Source organism: Apus apus, chromosome 1 (genome assembly GCF_020740795.1).
Source record: "Apus apus isolate bApuApu2 chromosome 1, bApuApu2.pri.cur, whole genome shotgun sequence".
NCBI classification, from domain to species: domain Eukaryota; kingdom Metazoa; phylum Chordata; class Aves; order Apodiformes; family Apodidae; genus Apus; species Apus apus.
The window spans coordinates 132,338,931-132,358,391 of NC_067282.1; the positions used below are offsets into that span (position 1 = coordinate 132,338,931).

A 19,461-nucleotide genomic window follows, 5' to 3' on the forward strand; every position below is an offset into this window, starting at 1 on the left:
AATGAGACAGGAAAGCAACTTCTTTTCTTGAGATTTCTTTCAAAATCAGCACCTACAAGTTGGCCACCTGACATTCCATTTTTCATAAGCAACAGGTCTGAAACAGTGCAAAGTAAAAGTGTTTTCTTGCAGCCCTGTGTTTTTGGTAGATAGTTCCTACAGCATTCTGTACAAAAGCAAGCATCCCAAAACTGTTCTACCCTAAAATCTCAGCAATGCTGATAAAAACAACTCTAGCTCCAAAGGACATTTTATTCTGGCAAGGACCCCAGAATTTCAGCAGCACTTTTGTTGCCAGCCTTCAGTCTCCTCATTACCTTTATTTTATGCAACTAATGATGGTTTTGGCATTAATTCAAGACCAGACAAGCTATCAAGTGCAGCAAAATGTAAGGGCCTCTAACAAAAGATAGTCTTTCGGCTAGGGGGTGTAACAGAGAAACATGCAGGAAAGGAAGATTCTGTAGATCAAATATAGTGTGATTTATAATATAGAAACTAATAATTCCCAATGTATTTTTTCCTCACTATTATTTTCAAGCAGTTAACAACCCACAACATTTAGCAGAATTTCAGTCTTTGTAATATAACTTTAAATTTACTGTTGTGTCACATGCCAGACACAGAGAGTAATTAACCTTGAGTCATAGGCAGGTATTTTTCACCCCATTATGAGGAATCTCTGGATTCACAGAATCACAGAATCCTAGGGGTTGGAAGGGACCTTGAAAGATCAACTAGTCCAACCCCCCTGCCAGAGCAGGGTCACCTAGAGCACATCACAAAGGAACGTGTCCAGGCGGGTTTTGAATGTCTCCAGAGAAGGAGACTCCACAGCCTCTCTGGGCAGCCTGTTCCAGTGCTCTGTCACTCTCACAGTAAATTCCCCCTCAAGTCCCAAGAACCCTTCTAAGTGGTCAGTGATGAGAATAGTCGTGTGCACGCAATCCATGTACATGTAGTAAATGTTTTAGAATTGCCTGTAAGTACCCTTACCCAGAATACGGTGAGAATTTTCTCACGAGGACACAGGAAAGCACATTTATATTACGTGTGTGTGTGTGTATTGGTGTGTGCATACATATGTAACATCACACAATCTGCCCCATCTTTAACTTACATTTACCTTTTCCTAGTTCATTCCTATGTAAATAATATTCCACATATATTAATTCCACATATATTAATTCCATCATAAAATAATTTATATGCAGGAAAATTGAAAGAAAAAGGATGAAGAAAGTTCCACAATAGACAGATAACAAAGTAATACTTGTTATCACATTCCCAGGTATTATTGAAAATATTGGTTACAAATTCAGAAAGAAACAATTTCTTTGCCTATGCTCCACATCTTTTTTAAGGACAAGTATGACACCACGTTCCAAATTCTCTTTCAAGCAGCTAAAGGAAGTTACTGCAATTTCTGCTTTATGTCTCCTGCCCTCAATTTTAATTTTTTTTCTTACTGGACTAAAATCCAGCTTAAGTAAGTGGTAACAGCTCTTCCTCTGCTAGCCAGTGTATTCAAAACTTGCCTCCAGGGGAACAAAATAACCCAGTCACATGTTTGTTTTTTTCCTCCAACTTTTCCAAAGTAAAATCAGATGCTACATACTGTTTGCCTTTCCAGCCTATTTACAGCTTTACTAACAGATTTCAAGTTCTTCAATAGTTTTATTTTTTCCCATTTCTTCACAAGTTAAGGAACTAAACCCAACTGATCAAGTCAATAAAATGTTCCAATATTTCCTACCTTTTCTATTTCACATTATTGAACTATACAAAAAGGATGCTGGAAAGAAGACATGAGACATTTTCAGTAGCCTAAGGGGCTACTTTTGAGATCATCTAATACTTCTTCCTTTCTAATTTTATGAGCTATGCTGTCTAGTGTAAGGTGTTCCAACAAATCTTTTATACAAACAAACCAACTGAAAAGCTTCCTTAATATTTTGGGAAGACCAATGTTAGAAGCAGATATCCTGATGAATGGATATGCCCTGCAACAGATAACACAGGAATTTCAAGGCCACTAACATTTTGTTAGAGAGTCTTCTTAGATTCAACATCATTATGGCAGTTATTTTCATGTATATAAATATACAAGTTACTTAGGGTAACTTATAAAAAACACTACCTGATAGTCAATTTAGGTGTTACTTCATTTGTTTTTATAGCAAAATATTAAAATTTTCCTTTGACAAAATTTTTACAATATAGTTAGTCTATTACTTGCAACAAACCACATTTAAAAAAAAACAACAGTATAAAATATTGAACTTACTGAACTGGAAATACAGAACTGGAAATTTAAGAAAATATTTTTTTAAATTACTACACCTGTTATGCTTGTTTGACCTACCAGTGCATACTGAACTTTGCACATTTCTTGCAAATAACACAGCTAGCTCACAGTGTGACTAGAAGCAGAGTACAGGAATTATTCACCACACCATACAGTTTCTCACTCTGTTCAATATGTACCTGTTGATTGTCTTCTCTGATCTTCAAATAGGTCAGCTGAACTTATAGAAGAGCTCCCAGAAAGTCTTTCTAGTCGAGCCCTTGCTTCATACTGGAAAACAATTAAGAAGAAAAAGTTATATAATATAACATATATTAACATACATATATATATGTATTATTATAACAGTATGCTGTCATCTTCTGAGGTCATATCAGATAATTCATGAGACTATAGATTCAGTTTTAGAACATACAAATCCAGCTGAAGTTGACCATCTGAAAGTTGTTCCCACTTCAGAGGTTTCCCTTACATGGTTTTGAGTTTGTCATCACCTCAACTCATTTCTGAGTTGAGTAGAGGGTGACATTTACCATTGCAACACCAAGAAGCCTACTCAATGTGTTATCTACCCTAAAATTACTGAAAAACAACTAAAGAACATGAAATTGAGTGGTTGGGTAAGATAAGTAAAAAGCACTGCAGTTATCACCATGTTAACCCTTCTAATCACATGATGCTTTTTCTGAGTTCCCTGGGAATGGTAATACATTTATTACTATATTTTTGTATTACTCTTTACATTGTTAATTTTTCCTTTAAAATTGATTTTAAAAAAATGATCCCTCAAATCTAACACATATTACTCATCTCTGTTTATATTTCTAGGCTTATTACATTACATGTCATTTATTGAACAATTTATCTGCTTAGTTAACCTTACAATAGTAATACTATTTCCATGCAACAAATACAGGGGGGCAGCAGTTTTAACAGCTGTTTGCTGACATCAGTTGGGGTGTTTGGAACACAGGAAGTGAGGCTTTACCCAGCACCAGGCTGATTCTTTCAAAAATAAAGACTTGGGAATTGTAGTCTACAACTTCTATCAGAGAAGAATGATGTTTGAGGTAAGGATTTACTTTCAGCTGCAACTCCTTAAAATTAAATACTGAATTATCAGAGTTACCAGAGACTTGTAGATTTCTATCAAAAAAATATTCAAATGGACATAATTCTATAAGCTTACTAATTCTACCAATTTTGGCTCTTAATTTTCTTCTCTTTTTTATAGGAAAAGAATATTCTAACATTCAAAAACATTTATCATTGCTTTCTACTTACATCAGCCTGATCTTGCCTCCCAAAGAACATGTCTGATGAAATGGCTTTTACATTGCCAAATTTTTTTTGGGCTTCATCTGTGTTTAAAGGTGGTTCATAATCAGGCTTACGACGAGATGCAGGCCTAAAAGAAAAACAAACTGGGTTAGTGAGCATCACTTTTACATCCATCAAGGCAAAATGCAATAAATAAACCAAGGAAGTAATAGTGTTATGGACACAAACCCCTATTTTTGTAATACGCATTACTGGTTCACTCTTCAGTGGACATGTAACATGCTTGTGTTAAGAAAAAGAAGTTGTACTTTAGTGCACAAACTGCATTTTAATGAATGCATTTCAAGTAAATGAAAAATACAGATTTAAGTAAGAACAGAAAGAGAAAACACCAACTAAGCACACAAAAGCCTGCTGTTTGCAAGTATCTTCAATACCTTCATCTTGAAAGCTGAGCACCCTGCACAGCTTCACTCATTTGGTAACTGGGTTCTCTTTGGTTCACTAGGCAATAAACAAAGCAAGTAAAGCAAGTATGCTGTCAGAACAGTGCAAATATTTGAGTTTCTCTCCACATCTTTTGTCTACTTTTGTTTTCACTGAAACACTTTGAAAATTACCTCCAGTAAATACACTGCACAGCACTGAGCAAAGTAGAAAAGTGCTTAAAATGAAAACAGGAAATTCAGCTCACAAAAGAAATTCAGTCAATTGCTGATGAAAGCTATGCTCAATTTCTAGACTGAAAAAAAATATCACTATTATGACCAGGATTCAAATCATATTAACAAGCTTTGGCTTTCTGTGCAAAAATCAGTTAGGCTTTCCTGGTATACCTGTCTGAAAATCCTGTACTTTTTGAAGTTAACATTAGATCAGTATCTCTACTATTATTTTCTTTCTTCCAGAAAGAATCTGAATTGTCATCCCATTTAGAGAAAGTGCTGCTCCTCAAATCTGAAGAATCATAGTACCTAAAACAAATAAAGAAAAATGTAAGTTTTGGAAAAGTGGGAACCTTATATTGTTAAATAAATACTGCTATAAGTGTTCACTAGCAAGCAAGTGTTCATCACAGTGATAGCTGTCAGTGAATAATCTGGATGTTATAATATTGCTTAGAAGCTTTGTACAGTTAAATCCAATAGATTTTGGGTTTCAACACATGTATTGGACTGAAAAGCAGCAAAGTTCTCATTACTTCCAAGTATGACATCATCTTTAGTGTCAGGTAAAACATTGGGAAGAACATTGCCAAGATACCCGGCTGGTTTAAGAGCAGGGTAGACCTGTGAGCAAGAGCACCCTGCAAAACAGTCTGCTCAGAAAGGCCTGGTGCTCTTGACACTCCAGGCTAACACACCAACTATGAAAGGCCACCACAACTTTCAAGGAACTTCAAACACCCCAGAGATCCAAGAGCACCTAAGTAACCCATGGAATATGATTGTGCTGTGGTTCCACACAGGGCAAAATTTCTTAACAAAGGGGCTGATGGTGGCTAATCTCACACTGCTGTAAGAGTTAGTCTGTAAGCTATGCAAGCAGGGAATCTGCTCCCATTTTCTGGGGCATCAAAAAACACAGTTCAGAACAGTAAGGAAAGCACTTCTGTCTGATTCTGTACCTTTTTTAAAATACAAATATTAAGTACCTCTGGGTTTTGTAACATGTTTTATTAAAAATATGCTAAAGAACATATTTCTTAAAAGTGAGGCTTGAATAAGACAATCTTCTCTTGCATATCAAAACTGTAGGGAAAACAAAAACAGAATGAAGAGGGGAAAAAATTAAGCATGTTTGTCAATTCTGGTGGTACACAATCTTTACCTTTTATGCTTTGATTATGTAGATGTATCTAAACATACACGAAAAATACTCAAAAAACCCCACCAAAATCAACACCTATTAAAATGCCAAAGATGTGGTTAAATAAGCTTTCTTAAAGCTTGGTTATGACCAGGATAGGAAGATGATCAAGATGACAGGAGGCTAGCAGAATGGAACTGTTCAGTAAAACAAGTATGGGATATTAAAGTCTGCAACTGTGTTTTGTGAAAAGCACTCCTTAAAAAAAATAAAATATATTCTCCATGTTTGTGTTATGAATAGTCTGGACAATTGTTTTTGCCATTTATAAGACATGTGACACCTTCAGCAGCCAAGTCTCCCACCACTATACATGGAAAATATCAGCGATAGATCTGAAATAAACTTCTACAAAAAGCTCTCCTCACAAAGGAAAGAACATTTAGTGCTCTGAGTGAAACTGACTCACTGCAATGCAATCTTCATCTTTGCAATCTCACTCACCCCACATAGTGGATACTACACTCAGCAGATTCTTGAAGGTATTTTTTCCCAATAAATAAGGCTTTTTGCCCGTTCCATCTTTTGGATTCAGATGGAAAATCGAAAGGAAGAGTCATAGATACAAGTTGAAAAGAAAGGAAAAATCACAGAATGAACTGTATGGGGCACATCACTACACCAGTTCAGTCTTTCACTGTTCCTGGGAGCTTTGGTTGCTTTCAGTGCAATAGCCCACATAAAATAAATCGAGGGAAGGCAGAAACTCCCAGACATCAGTGGTACAACACCAGGAAGTGTTCCAAATTTCTTCATTCAACTGCCTCTCTCCCTTACATCATCTTAGAAATATGGCAAGGCTTTCCTACAACTGGGGTAATTTTCATTTGGCCTGACATCTCAGTTTCTACGTAATATGTTCTTACAGTTGCAGACTAGAAGCACAGATCACAACCTGCAAGGAAGCAATGCTGTTATTCCTGCCCATCTAATGAAGAAGCCACAGCAACCTTTAAAAAAATTCCATATGGATGTGTAATAACAAACAAGGTGCTTATATTTATATGAAGCTATCCAATCTCACAGTGACCATTAAAACCACAGGAGAGAGCAGGGGCTACAAGGGCTGACTTGAATAGTGATTGACTTTCTCCATCCTTCCCTCCCAGATTTTCATAGCCTTGCAAAATAGTTCTTCAGTATTCAGGGGAGTGCAGAGAGGGATGGAAGTAGAAAGAAAAATTGCATATAATAGAAAATAAAATTTTACATCATTATATTAATAAAGATTTTATTAATTGTAACAAAAAGAAAAATAAAAATCCATGGATTTTCAGAGACTCCAATTATATATCTAAACCTTTAGACTTCTAGCTTGCTTAATTGACAGATACTTATCAGCACTCAAATATCCAGCATGATTATTCTGCTTTTGGCCATATAATAAGATGCTATTAAAATTATTTCAAAGTCAAAGCTTGGGACAAAGGATAATAACCATCTTACAAGCCTTACCAAGTCCAACAATCTGACTTTATACTTTCTTTAAAGAGGATGAATTTGATTACCAACTCCAATTAGATTCTGCTACTGCTACAGCTAAAAGAACAAGAGCTGGGAACAGCTAGGTTACAATTTATCTTCTAATTATTGAACCAAAACACATTAAAAAGCCTCTTCCATAATTTATCCTTTGTCTGCTAGTAGGCTTATGAATCATTTGAGAACAGTAACAGTTCTTTTCAAGGAACAGAGAAGCACTGAAATGACACGTATTTTACAAGACTGCTGCCAGTTTACTTGGTACCACATTTGCATTTCTGCCCCTAGTGATTACACTACAAAGTAATGACACCGAAGCCTGTGTGTTTGTATTTCCCTGTCTACAAGTAATTAGGTACAATTCTTCATGTTTCTGTGACACCAATCCAATAAAGGCAGTTTATAAAAGCAATACCTGATTTTATCTATCAGTCCAGTAACAGCTGTTTCTTTGCAGCTAGTGCTGTAGGACTAATTATTTTTCTTCTCCCTCCCAAAAGCAGTATTTTATAATTTGCACTGCATTTATAATCTGACAAAAATTTGTCAGGTGTTTTTTGCCTACGTTTTATGTTCAAATACATTACTTTTATAATAAGACTTTTTATCAAATAAGACTGTAGACATCTACACTATACATCAAACACACAAAACCTCAAAAAAATTTAAGTTTTTGCATTTGGCATAAGGCCAGTTAAAAGACTGATGCAACTGTAGTGTATCTAGTATCAGACTTCAATAGTTGTTCGACTTTCAATTGAAAGTTTAAGACAATAAGAAAACAAATAAACAAATCACAACCACAGATCATTCTGCCAAAAAATTCACTGGATTCGGTATACAGCAAATAAAAGCTTATATGGCAAGTGAGAGTAGAGAAAAAGAAACTCTTCCTCTATAAATACAAAAGGTCAACTACTTCACAACTTAGATGTTCCCGGAAACTATGATAGGTGTGTAGACATGTCCAATTGTCTTGCTTTGCTCTTAAGTTCCAAACATATTCTGTGTGTTTAAATAAGTGCTTTGTGTATACTTCTACCCTCACTGAAAACAAAAAGCTTATACATTACCTTGAAGAGAAGTATGAGTCTTCCAGATCATCAGTATACTTCTTCTTCGGCTTTGCAACTGCAGGTGTTTCCTGCTCTATTGTTTGCATATCTGAGGTGACTGAGTGAGAAATGCCACTGGGGATAGAAGAAAATAAGAACGTAAAAATATTACAAAGCTCACATCCTAAAAAGAAAGAAAAGAAAGCTCAAATCTAGTTTCTGAAGCTCGCTGATAAAGGCCAAGCTATACCAACATTTAAGAAGAAAGGAGCCCTGGAAAACTCAACTGTAGTACTCTGAAGTAGTAATAAGATTTCTGAGCATACACACAATTCCAAGAGCTGGAAAACACAGCAATATTACATTTTTAGAGTTTTGGCTTGAAAAAGACAGATTAAAGTTGGTACCTGTGCTGGTCTGGGTTGGTGGTTTTTTGCTGGTGGGTGAAGGGCCAGAGGGGTGGCTTTGGTAAGAGCAGAGAAGCTCCCCCTGCTCCAAAACCCGCCAAGGAGCCATCAGAGGGACAATAGATGGGCCTCAGTGATTAACATTCGAAAGAACTGAGATGAGAGTTCTGAGAACTGAGCAGAGGGAGCAGCTGGAGGAAGAGCTGTGCTGGTGGAGGAGAGCAGTGCCTGTGGCTGGTGAGGACGAAGGGGAAGAAGGTGCCCAAGCAGAAGTTTCCCTGCAACCCATGGCGAGATGGCAGCTGTCCCCCTGCATCCATGGAGGAATGTGGTGCAACATTCCCTGAAGGTGCCAGGAGGGGTGAACTTGGCCAGTGGATTTGCTGCCAGTGGACTCTGATGATGCAGCAGTGGAAGACCCCAGAGCCAGGGGACTTTGTTCCCAAAGCAGCCCCTGACTCTGTGGGAAGCCCAGGCTGGAGCAGCTCCCGACCTCGTGGGAAGGACTCATGAAGGAGAGGTTGGTGGAGGACTCTCTGCCATGGGAGGGACCCCGTGGGGAAGCAGGGCAGGACTGTAAGGAATCCTTCTTCCTGAGGAGGAAGGAGCAGCAGGAACCACCAGCCTGTGAAGTGACTCTAAACCCCATCTCCTGTCCCCCCGTGCCGCTGGGGGGAAGGAGGGAGAGAAACCGGGAACAAGGGGATTTGGGCCTGGGAAGAAGGGAGGGGTGGGGCAACATATGCAAGCCCTGCTCTGTGTGTGTCTGTGTCCTGGGTGTGTGTGATGAGTGTGAAATTAAATTATTATTTTTTCCCCAAGTTGAGTCTGTTTTGCCCAGGACCTTAATCGGTGAAGAACCCTCCTTGTCCTTTGTCTCAACCCATGAGCTTCTAGTTAGGTTTGTCCTCCCCACCCCAGGGTGTGTGTGAGGGGGATGGAATTTGAGTGAGGCCACAGGGCTGAGTGTTAGGCACAAACCACAACAGTACCATGCCCTGAAACTAACCCAACTACCTTTCTTACAGTTAGCTAATGGTGTCAAACACCCTACAGACATCCAACAATTTAGGTTAATACCTGTCTGGCAGGTTAGAACTTAAATCCATCAGAAGCAATCCTGCTCCTTCCTCTTGAAAAATACTAGATTAATTTATTATATTGTTTAAGTTCCTATAAAACACCTTAGTATCTTTTTTTCACTTCCTAAGTAAAATGAAGGATAACTGCATAAAGTCACAAAGTAGTTTAAATACAGTTTATAAAACTTGACATACCTTCTGCTGCTCCCAAATCCTATGCCAAGTCTCTCCAACTCATCTTTCTTCTTACCAGATAGATTTAACTTCTCTTCTTTCATTTTAATATCAAGATCTCTGTAGGCCAGCCGTAAAGAGGATACGCTAGGACAAAACATACAGCTAACATACAACTGTGAAACACTAAACTGAACACCCAACCCAATAATATAGGTAGATCATTAACAATATATACTGTAGCACTGTATTTTGTATGTTCTGTGTTTACTGAAAATTTCCATTCGCAATCAGATTCAATGCCAACTATAAGGATGAGAGGAAGCCAGTGGAGCAGACTGTCTAAAAAGTACCCCAGTCTGCATGTGAGCTGGTAGTCTTTTTCAAAACGAACGTGAAACACACTACTGCTAAAGTTCAGCACACAATTTTGCACCACCACTACGTGAACCTGAACAAGTCTTTTTTCCACCGCCCTTATTCTATGCGGTACCACATAACTGCCAAAATTATCTCAGCCTGACAGACTATGGTACTGTGGCATTCATGATACAGTATTAGTAATGTTTTCCCCTAATGCACAGCTTGGCCCTGATATGTCTCCCTCCCTCCACCCCCCTTCATGCTCCTAGTGGTTTTAACTCTCGCTATATATACACTCACTCTCAAGACAAGTGCTAGAGGTAGATCACACCTCTTTATAGATGCTGCCCTTTCCTGTGCACAAAAAAGTGGTCTCAGGATACTGGCCTCTCAGGGGAGGGGAGAGTCTTTGTACTCCCAAAATTGAATATATTCTGTATTAGAGAAACTCTGACACATCCAAAACTGAGCATTTTCTGCACAGCTGGCAACACATTTTGTCATCTGAAGAATCCTTACAGTTCAGATACAGTAAACTGTCTTTATGAGATGCTATTAACCTTCCCATACCTCAAAACAATCTTAACTACTTTCCAGTATTACCAGTATAGCAGAGACAGAGGTTTTTTAATCTTGATTACAGACTTGCAGAAACACTGCTCAAATTTAATTTGTTAGGTTAAAAGGGATACAAATTGTAATTTTAGTGACCAATGCAGCTGTATTTTAATCAATAAGTTGTGACTGGCATAAAGTACAAATGAACATTATCAGAAGAAAGGTAAATGAGAATTAGGGTGCTGCTGGTAGACATCTTGCTGTGAGCAGAAATGAAGTATTTAAGTATGAAAGCCTTTTTAACTTTCCATCCATTTTGTGCAGAAGCAGGAATGAAATGGAAACAAGTCTGAATTAAAAGAAAACAAGTTTTTGACCAAGGAGTAACTTCTCTCAGCATGCCTCCTAACCATTTGATCATTGAAACAGGCTCTTTCCAGCTTGATTTTTTTCTGGTTCCATGCATATTGGTTTAACTTTAACCAAGAGTACAAGATATCCCTACCAAAGTTAGGGGCAAAGATGCCCTGCTGGTTAGTGTACCTCCTGCAAGACAAGAGCTGCATGGCTGAGCCTGTTTGAATGCAAAGGGCACCACCTCTGGTCTTCTTCCTTCACAGACAAGGGATGTAGATGCCAGCCTGCTACAGGGAATGGGACATCACTCCTCTACTGATGAGGCATTTCAAAAAGGAGGGGAGCCATGTTGATCTTGTCATGATTACATATCCCTTGATTGGGGTTTTCAGAGAAGCCAGAACTACAAAATCACTGCATCTTACGTATAGATGCTCATAAAAGTCAGATACAAATAGGATGCATTTGTGGAACGACTTTTGAAACCAATAAAATCAGAAAAATACATCTTCAAAGCACAGAGTACGTTCAGCGTGGTTTTAAATAAATTCTTACAGTTTAGGACCAACTCATACAGAAAATGGAAAATGTTCTCAAAAATTCAAAATGCTTGGAAAACGCTACTGAAAAAATCTGCCTAGTACTTTAAGTAGAAAGACTAACAGCCTTTCTTAGTAAATCTGCTTTAAGAACATCAAAAATCTTATTTGCTGTTCATTAGAACAAATAGGGATACTGATTATTTTTTTTAAAGTCACTCCAGTTATCTGTTCTCTTGCCAGTGCACCACAGAAACAAAAGGAAACTGTGTACCAATTATAAAATCCCATTTTCAGTCTCAGGACTCTTTCTCCTTCAAAGTACTAGACTACAAAAGCATCATGTCCATTCCCACCATGTAACAAAGCCATATTGACAGAATTTACTAAACCTCATTACTCAAGCTTTTATAATTAAAACCGTTATACAAACTAGGTGGGAGCAAACGCATTTTAAGTGTTCATCCTTCTTTAATTTTGGTACCTAGTGCCATCTAGAGGTAAAAAGTCCAAAAAGTTCATCTCAAGGGAAATACAGTTATTTTGCTTCTACTGAGACTGGATCCACAAACTGAAATAAAAAATGAAGCACTTCTTGGGAGTTTCTTCCAAATTGAATTATATCATTAAAGATAGTATCATTAAAAAAAATTTAAATAATTTCAAATAATAATTTTACTAGTTATTTAGCAGTCTGATCCCTGAGTTGTTCTACTGGTAGTTTTTGGCAAAGACAGAGAAACATGACTTTGTGGTAAATATACATCAGGAAAAATTAAGCCCTTGTGATTAAAATTTTAGATGTACACAATACTTGCATTTCTGCAGAGGATACATAAAAGTGAGCAAAAGGAGCAGGGGGATTACAGAGTGTAGAGCTTGGTACCATGAGCTTCAAGTGATCATTGAACTACGATTTAATTCAGAAAATTTCTCAATGGGTTATAAAAATTAGACATCTCAGCACTTAAGAGAGTATGTTAAGATTTACAATAGTAGAAGTCTACACTAACCAACTTTGTAATAGTCTAATTTTGATTACAACAAATAAAATATAAAAAATTAAAAACATGTAGCAGATAAATGTAGAGGAAGGAATAAAGAACTTCTGTGCTTTAGGACTCACTATTTATTAAGATGCACTAACAGTTTCAGGGCCTCAGACAAAAAAATTCAAATTTTGGTGAAAATGAAGGCAGCTGCAGAATAAAGCGGCTGAAACTTAAGCAAACAATTCTAGCCATAAACTACCCCCTGCCTTCAGCATAGAAATTCTTACCCAGTAAGTACAAAAATATTCAGCTTTATTTATGTTCCCCACGGTCTTAGAAAGACTGTTTTAAATAGCATTCAATTCACTACACCAAAATAAAATAGGTAACTAGCATGGGGTAATGAAAGTGGAAGAGGCAAGAGTATTCTGTGGTAATATTTATATTTAACATATTTTAGATTTAGATTTATTTCATGTTTTATTCATATGTATCGGTAGAATGTCTCCTTATTTTCTGTGTTAAATAACAGAGGTTAATTTTAAAGATAGCATAGGGCTATTTCTACAGTAAATACAGTAGATTAACTGTAGAAACACATACCTAGTTAATGGCAAAAAAACAAAGGGCAACAAGAGAAATACTGTTTAGCTCACCTCATTCACTTTTGGGTTGTTTTTTTTCAGCAAAAACTGAAGTTTTATTTGCATGAGTTAATCTCTGGTAGCATTTAAAATGTTGACAATTACTTCATTAACACGAAATTAGGATTCATGGTTTACCATTGTATATATATAAATTCATACTTACAGCGGCTCTTCCTTCTCAGTTTTCTTACTGCTATGAAGATTGTCTTGTTCCTTCATTTTATCTACAGCTTGTGCTTGTTTTTGAATCTCATTAAAGCTTTGGATGCTCACTTTTTGTGCTCCCAAACCACCTTTTTTGGCACCAAGCTTGATTTATTGAAAAACAAAAAAGAAAAGCCCCAACATTATAACTGAGACAACCACCTCAACTGACTCAATAGTCAACTTTGAAATGAACAGCAAATACTACACTCAGTTTGGGGATATATGCAAACAACAATGAAAACTTGGAGCACAATTATTTTTTTCCCCCATTTTCTGACCCTCTACATGCTGCTTCTACTAACCCTTACAAATTTAGTTAGCTCAGCAGTCACCCATCACAGGGTGATGAAACTATTCTAGTTTTAATTGTTTGGAGGTCTGCACGTTCAAAAATATTACAATATATAGCACAACTTTAGTTTCTTGATAATTATTTTGTTGCATAGGGATAATGTAATAAAATTTCTTGCAATGGAACCATTTGGTGCTCATTCACTTAATTCACAATGTACATTTAGAAGTGGCAAAGATTCTTGCATTAGTTCTTGCTTGCCAGTGGTAGTGTGTTATCTTAAGATTAAGCACTGATTTATTAATATTTTAACAAACATTTGCATAAGTATTTACTGATTTATGGTAGGGGAGCAATATGCAAGTTTTCCATATACTTATGCATGATTAGCCTTTGCATGTGACAAAGCATTGTAAACTTTTTTTAGATAAACACATCACTTGAGAAGTTCTAGTTTTACACTCTTTTAAAATAACTCTATTTCTAGTTCTTATGACTTCAATACAGGGATACATATTCTTTCATTCTGATTATGAAAGATTTTTTAAAAAACAATATTACAAATATAAATAGATACACTTAGGCTGATTCAGACAGTGGCACAGCACTCAAACTGCTGTTCTTAAGTCTCTCGTGTGTTTAATTCACCTCAGCAATATTAATTTTCACAATATATTTATCTTAGCCTTTTAATGCTTTAAAGTCTTCATGTAGAAGCTCTGGCCGACTAACATACAATTTTAGGCTCTGACATTACAGTTCATAAACAGTACGTGCATCTGTGAACCCAATTTTATTCTCACTGTAAGGAAAAATACCTGAATGTACCACTTAAAAGAAGAAACTCCTCTTGCATGCTACGGCCCTCTAGTGGCAGCAAGAAAGAAAAAGTTTCAATCTAAATTCATCTGCTCTAGTAAACCTTCAAAAATCTTTTGCCATATGATAGCTCAAGACTTAGTAAAAGCGATTCCTTGTAACACATTGTCACCCTAATAGCCTAATATTAGGGCTATCTTCTTGGGTCTCAAGAATCACACATTCAAAACCTCGCTTTTCCTAGCTAACTTGAGTTCCCTAGTGCTGTCTTACACAGTTTTTAGGTTCCTGAAACTATACTCAATGCTCCTCATGCCTTCTTTACAGAGACCAGATGCCTAAGAAAGTGCTAAGACCCCATCCAGAAACAAGTTTGTAAACTATCTTGATGTTATCTTGAGTTGATAACCCATAGCTGCAAATTCTCTATAAATACAACCAAATACCGTATGCAGTGTGGTAGATCAGGACTGCTCCAGAAATAGAGATCTTAATGTCTCAAACTCAGCTTGTATTGACTGATTACATCACACATGCGTATTTAGCCACTCAAAAGTGCTGCTGGAACTCCCAATGTTTCCAGAATTTGCTACAAAAATATGTCAGTGCCAGCTAACTTAGGTGAAAGGCCGAAGAAGGCCCACAACCCAGTATCAGTGTGTGAGAAGAAAGGTTACAGGGCATCAGTGAAGTTGTAGGGACAGGGGTTGTGAAAAGAACAAAAGAGACCTTGAATACAGACCCTGACATCAATATATGCTTCGACATTTTTATTTTACTAATTTTTTAAAAAATATCACCTGCTGTTCAGGTTCAGACAGCACAAAGAACACAACACTCAGGTATACATGTGGAAGACAGTTGTGAGATATATACACACAAACAGAATTTATCTGAGGTAAGAAAACAACCCACAGATCTGAAGCACTTTACTACGTAATAACAGTAACCTGTTCAGCAAGTTCATCTTAACAGTCTATTTTCAACCAGAGCATTGGCTGTTTTGATATAGAAATGGTTTTAATTTCAATTTTATTTTCATAAATTGTTTACCAATTACTGCTTAGTACTAACTTACATGACAAATCTCCATATTGCAACCTACATATTTCCATAGATCTGTAATACAGTTAAAATATACATTTATATATACTTACCCCCTTCTTAGCTTGATTTGGCTTCTTTTTTATGAAGGTGGTGTTCTCTGCAAAGATTAAATGTACATTACTTAACATACGAATCCATGCTTTCCAGAATTGCAAAGGATAATTTCCAGAATATCAGCCTCAAAATAGTTCAGGGCATTTATTTGAATGCCTTGAAGTGTTACTGTTCCTACACAAAGAGACTGAGATGCTAAACTGACAGTTACAGGAAACAGAGCTGTGAATATCTCCAAGTTAATGTGGGAAATTGCCCCTAACTGAGGATATTGTACCTCTTGCAAACACATGACATGAATAACATCACAGCTCAATTTTCAGTTGTAAATACCTGCTAGTAAACAGAAAAAGAATATGGGGCTTGCTATTATCAATCAGACTAGAGGGTCACCTGATTCTGTACCATTTCCAAGATTAATTGTTTCCTGGATAGAAAGGTGTCTCCTGTGTTTAAATCCATCAATGATACAGGTAAAATATACCTGAATCATCATAAACAAAATCACAAGAATTATCAGAGGTCAGAACATACTCTATCACTGGCTTTAACAGCTTTGCTCAATTGTCTAAATACAGTACTGGGAGTCTAGCTTTACACATCAAGTTTGAAATTTTCAGCCTTAATGCTTTGCATTAAATCTTGAAAACACAGAGATGAACCTACATTCTGCTCTGCATAAAGTCTGACACAACTCCTAAGCTTGATTTTTTTTAATGAGACTCTAGTAGGACTCACTACATCCTGTAAGGCATCCTGACAGCCACCCTGAGCCACGTTACATCTTCCACAATTAAACGTTTTCAATTAACAACACCTAACTTACAGAAAAACTGAAATCCAGTTGGAAATTCTTCACATAAGACAGAACTCGTGAGGTTCAAAACAAACAAGAAAAGCTCTTGTTTTCTGAGAATATGTGCTAAAGATACAACTGAGAAAATCAGGAAGTGTGTGACAAACTATTTTTACAGCTCTCAAAAAACCCCACAATAAACATCAAAAAAACCAAAGAAAAACCCAACCAAGCTAATATATACCATAACTTCCTGAAGTACTGAGTTAGTCCTAACCACCACTTCTTTACTACCTCTGTCCTGCTGAGAGTCAATACTCTCTATTCTTGGCAACCTGCTCCTGCAGAAAGATCCTCAAAATTATAAATCCCTGATGTATTTTATTCTATTCTACTTTCCTTAACTTTTTTTTAACCTACTTATAGTATGATATACTCTTCAGTGTTAAGTAAATTGAGACTCTTGATACTGAAGATATTGTCCTACAAATATAAGATTCTTCCAGGCTGTTTTTCTGTTCAGATTTCTGAAAAGGGAGAAAAAACTATGTCTAGATAGAAAGACATTGTATCCTGTAGCATTTAAATTCATCACGTTGGCTAAGATAACTTAGATAAAACCAGAAAAACCCTGACTAAAAATCATTTCTTAGAAGCCGTAGACTGTTTACAAGAAGAAGTTATTATATAAATTCAGAGGTTTCAACTAACTCATGCACATTGATACCAAAGTAAGAACTCCACATCTCTTCCCAGTCATACATTCTCTGTGCCAATTAATAGTTAAGTACACAAAACTGGCTGCTATCATCTTCTCTTTATAATCGTTACCTAATGCAGCTTTTGGTGATGTACTAAGGCAATCAACACTCGGTCCATGTTCTGGTCCTAGAACATAATGAGTAACAAAGGTAAGAATATCAGAAAGCTCTTGAGAATGCTTAAAATACCAAAACACAACTCACTGTACTCAGGGTGCTGTTTGATACACACAGCATAATGTGTTATTTCTATGACAGCTTTACCAGTTATTGAAAGAGCAGCAGGCATGCAAAGATTCATCTGAAGTCTTTCGAATAAAATTTTAATTTATATGGATTTCTACTAAGCATTATTAAAGGAACACCCAGTCCCACAAATTCTACCATAACTCTCCTAAGAAGTCCTTCCTCTCCAATATTCTTGCATTATTAGCATAGTTAGGTTGTTTAACTATTAGGGTAAACAGACCCTAAACAAAGAGGCTACCAGAAAAATCCAGCTTATTGTTAACAAAGAGTCAGCCGTACCTTCATAGCACTCTGGAATATTTTCTGAAGCTTTCTGCTGTAGGGAAACTGGTTCTGGCTCTGATAACACCCACTCTGTGTTCTTTGCCTTGGAAAAAAAAACAAAAACAAAAACGAACCCCAAATCAAAAGTGCACACAAAATAGAACACAGCAAATAAATATGAGCATTGAGCTCAAAGACTGCCTAAGCATCACTGATCAGTTCATACTGCATTCTTACGACTACGGCTTCTATGTGAAAAGCCTGTTCCTCTAAGGACAGTTATTAAAGTTACAAGAAATACTTACCATTATTGAAAGCAAGCTGCTTTCAAACCACTGATGAGGACCTGTATTCCCCTCTAAGGAATTTCAGTATATTTACCACTCAAAAAACCAGTATGTATTTTAATTGTGCTTTAGATTTATTTATTGTAAGTATTAATTGCCTTTACCCATAACCATAATACAGTACAGGAAACCTGGATCATTTATTTACATATAATCACCAAGCCTTCTACCCACACTAAGTTCTTGCACTTCTAATTTTCTAACAACTTTTAATTGTGAGTTGTCCTTCCAAGTCTGCATGATCAGTCTTCCCTCTTCCCTCAGATGCATCCTCCTCAACAGGCAGATTTGTGACCTGGTCATAATATCAGGTTAGTATTATCTTTCCCATCAGTGCTGTGCCACTGCAGGTCATGCTTATTCTTCCCTAAAACCTCAATCTTAAAACTTCCTGACATCTCTCTCAAAACATCCATACTCAAATAATCTCTTGCCCTGAGGTACATAGACTGCTTGTCTCTCATCTCCTGCCTTTGCAGCTACCTGAAGGGTTTGCTGTAAAAATTTAACCTACCCATACATTTTCTTCTATTTGGGTCATTCTAAATTATCACTTCAGAAAGTGGTTCACATCCAGGAAGAATTTTGACACCCAGGAAGGTGAAGAAAAGCAGATAAATGTTAACTCACTGATCTACCCCTTCTTTGCAAATGTTTCAGGGTTTAACCTTCATCACAGAACACAGAGGTAGCTTAAGTATTTAGAAAGCTAACATGAATTAAATACAGATGATCTAACCTTGGGAGAAACATGGGATGCAAAGAAATCTTCCTCTTTCTTTTGAGGTGACACAGGTGGCATTCCACATCCATCTGTCCACAGCTAGAATAAAAGAGAGGGAATTTTAAAGGACAAGTGCAAGAATATTTTTTTTTTCAAATCCAGTAATCTTAAAACTACCTTTTAAAAATCATTCAGCTTTAAAATGTATTTATTTTTTTCCCCAGCACATTATTTTTCCTTAAAAGTTTATTTGAGCTTTAATATATGACATTCCTATTTTTTTTTTTTATTTCATGTACTTGTGGTGTCTTTCTTTAAATTACTCATCTCCTTCCTAACAAAATGCTCAGTATAAGCTCCGCTGCAGTAATATTGTCAATATTTAGTATCACTAGAGCTTTATTACAAATAGTTTTTTTCATATTCTCATACAAGGTATTTTATCATATTCTTATCTTGCCCAAAGTTAAAAAACACAACAAAACAACAAACAAAAAACAACTGAAAACATAATACTAGCAGTCACTGGAAACAGTTTTCAGAATTGTGTCAGTGTGGTCTAGTATTGTGGGATCAAAAATAATGATCATGATAAAAAATAATTACCTCTGTCAAAAAGGTTACTGAGTTTACAACTAGCTTACCTCATCATTTACAATTGACTATCATTAAGTTAAAGAGCAGTATTTTTAATGTGTGACAGGGAAGTGTATGGTTGGTACTAAAT

General features: G+C 36.5%; 1 protein-coding gene across 4 annotated transcripts in view; it reads right to left on the minus strand.

Annotated features, from left to right (window-relative positions):
* ARFGAP3 (ADP ribosylation factor GTPase activating protein 3) overlaps positions 1-19,461 on the minus strand; it is a 33,858-nt gene that overhangs the window by 3,354 nt on the left and 11,043 nt on the right. For 2 of the 4 annotated variants that reach the window (XM_051628749.1, XM_051628992.1), the window contains exons 5-14: positions 18,750-18,833; positions 17,679-17,766; positions 17,221-17,277; positions 15,590-15,636; positions 13,278-13,423; positions 9,680-9,823; positions 8,014-8,130; positions 4,426-4,563; positions 3,593-3,716; positions 2,488-2,578 (exon numbers count right to left, since the gene is read on the minus strand). In XM_051628749.1, the coding sequence (XP_051484709.1) occupies positions 2,488-2,578; positions 3,593-3,716; positions 4,426-4,563; positions 8,014-8,130; positions 9,680-9,823; positions 13,278-13,423; positions 15,590-15,636; positions 17,221-17,277; positions 17,679-17,766; positions 18,750-18,833 (1,036 nt within the window). The remainder of the gene's footprint in view (positions 1-2,487; positions 2,579-3,592; positions 3,717-4,425; positions 4,564-8,013; positions 8,131-9,679; positions 9,824-13,277; positions 13,424-15,589; positions 15,637-17,220; positions 17,278-17,678; positions 17,767-18,749; positions 18,834-19,461) is intronic. The other 2 variants (XM_051628837.1, XM_051628916.1) reach the window with 2 other exon arrangements.